A 2,269-nucleotide genomic window follows, 5' to 3' on the forward strand; every position below is an offset into this window, starting at 1 on the left:
AGTCACAAGAACGTCGAATCTGAATCACTTGTAAAAAAACAACGGGGGTGGCTTAGTCTTTTTCCTAGGTGTATATATATATATATGCATAATGTATTATGGATGTTTACCTATCCATGATTAAAACTTCATAAACTAAGACTACTTCTACTCATTGAGAATATTATGTGATAGTTCAAATAAGTTAGTTTCACTGAGCATTTCTTTGTACTAATACCTACTTGTAATATATTTACAGAAAAGTAATGAACTACGATGTAAAAGATACACAAAAGCACGACTTCCTTTCTCGTGTAAATTCTGTAGCAATTAACATGGAATGACGTCACTCGTTTGTAAGCTTGTCTTCTGGACCTTACCGAAATGATCTCGTACGAATGATTCATCATGGCGATGAGAAGATTAAGAAGAACGACGATGTTGATAACCGAGTAACAACCAAACATCAACAAACTCCAGAACCGTGTGTAACTTTTCACTCCTGTCAGCTCGAAACTTTCAAGCTCGACTAACCCAAAACTTGCCCAGAATAAACTCTGCGACGTTTCGAAAAGGCTGTAGATAAAAAGTGAAAGATTAGAAACATGTTCAATCGCAATATTTAAAATAAGCATTAATGCAAAATACAATAAAATATAAGGAACGCTGAATTTCCTCCGTAACAAAACAATCTTACTTAGCAAACCGCCGCCAGATGTCGCACGACTTATCCTCTTCCGGGTTAGGAGTCCCTCCTGGGCCACTGTAGCAGATGTTCTTATCCATCTCGGCGTAGTACCACAACATTTGGTTCATACCACATCCGAAAGCAAAGAGAACGAGAGTGTAAATGAAGAAGAATTTCATGATGTCATAGACCATTCTTCCGAGAGAGATTTGTATTGGTCCAAGATGATGATTAACAGAAAAAATGTGGACCATCTTCAGAAAACTGAAGAAAAACAAATACCCTATTACTTCCGACAAACTGATTTCTTAAATAGTTTGTAATATTATTGAATTTAATTTTTATCATTTCATTTAAATTAATTGCCAATTCCTAATTTTTTTCGCACTCTGGTGACAAATTAATATAAGCTAAATTTCTATTTTTATCCTCAAGTTGAGTCTGACAAAATCTAACATATAGAAACCTGAAGATATTGGCTGCTCCAAAGACTCCTTCAGCTATGAGCATTGGATCATAAGGGTGCCAATTTTCTCGTGGTTGATAAGCGTCCATGCCCATTGCTAACTCTCGACGAACCTGAAACAAGCAATAAAATCTATAACACTTCCGCTATTTAATAAACACATTGTTAACCCTTCTTTTAACGAACATGATAATCGTGATTAGTGTCCGAAACATAGGATAAACCCAATTAGTATTTAATATCTCTTAAAATGTAACTAACTAATATTTAGACTCGAGGCTACTAAGCAAACAATGAACGATAATTACCGTTTTAATCCGTCTTTTAAATAACACAATTATCAGTGTTTAAGCTTGTATTTAAATAAGCTAAGACTACTACACAGTCGTAGGCCCTAGTTTACAAATAAAGTTTTAAATTTACAACAAAGAGTTACTCGTTAACACTACTATGTCTAACGAACAAATAAACTTAAATTTACAGTTTAACCGATTGAGTAACTTAATATACACGATAACTGACACTAACCTAACTACTTCATTAACTTAATATACACGATAAATGACACTAATCTAACTACTTCATTAACTTAATATACACGATAACTGACACTAATTTAACGACTTAATTAACTTAATATACACGATAACTGACACTAATCTATCTACTTCATTAACTTAATATACACGATAACTGACACTAATCTATCTACTTCTTTAACTTAATATACACGATAACTGACACTAATCTAACTACTTCATTAACTTAATATACACGATAAATGACACTAATTTAACGACTTAATTAACTTAATATACACGATAACTGACACTAATCTAACTACTTCATTAACTTAATATGCACGATAACTGACACTAATCTATCTACTTCTTTAACTTAATATACACGATAACTGACACTAATCTAACTACTTCATTAACTTAATATACACGATAACTGGCACTAATCTAACTACTTCATTAACTTAATATACACGATAACTGGCACTAATCTAACTACTTCATTAACTTAATATACACGATAACTGACACTAATCTATCTACTTCATTAACTTAATATACACGATAACTGACACTAATCTAACTACTTCATTAACTTAATATACACGATAAATT

The 2,269-nt window shown here is 32.3% G+C and overlaps 1 protein-coding gene across 1 annotated transcript in view; it reads right to left on the minus strand.

The window, feature by feature from the left end:
* Positions 1-1,250, minus strand: part of LOC106477347 (transient receptor potential protein-like) — a gene marked incomplete at its 3' end in the record, with an annotated part of 4,349 nt that extends 3,099 nt beyond the window's left edge. The window contains exons 1-3 of the mRNA XM_013937927.1: positions 1,134-1,250; positions 677-931; positions 360-555 (exon numbers count right to left, since the gene is read on the minus strand). Coding sequence (XP_013793381.1) covers positions 360-555; positions 677-931; positions 1,134-1,228 — 546 coding nt within the window. The remainder of the gene's footprint in view (positions 1-359; positions 556-676; positions 932-1,133) is intronic.
* Positions 1,251-2,269: the final 1,019 nt, after the last annotated feature.

Source organism: Limulus polyphemus, unplaced genomic scaffold (genome assembly GCF_000517525.1).
Source record: "Limulus polyphemus unplaced genomic scaffold, Limulus_polyphemus-2.1.2 Scaffold14398, whole genome shotgun sequence".
Classification (NCBI taxonomy): domain Eukaryota; kingdom Metazoa; phylum Arthropoda; class Merostomata; order Xiphosura; family Limulidae; genus Limulus; species Limulus polyphemus.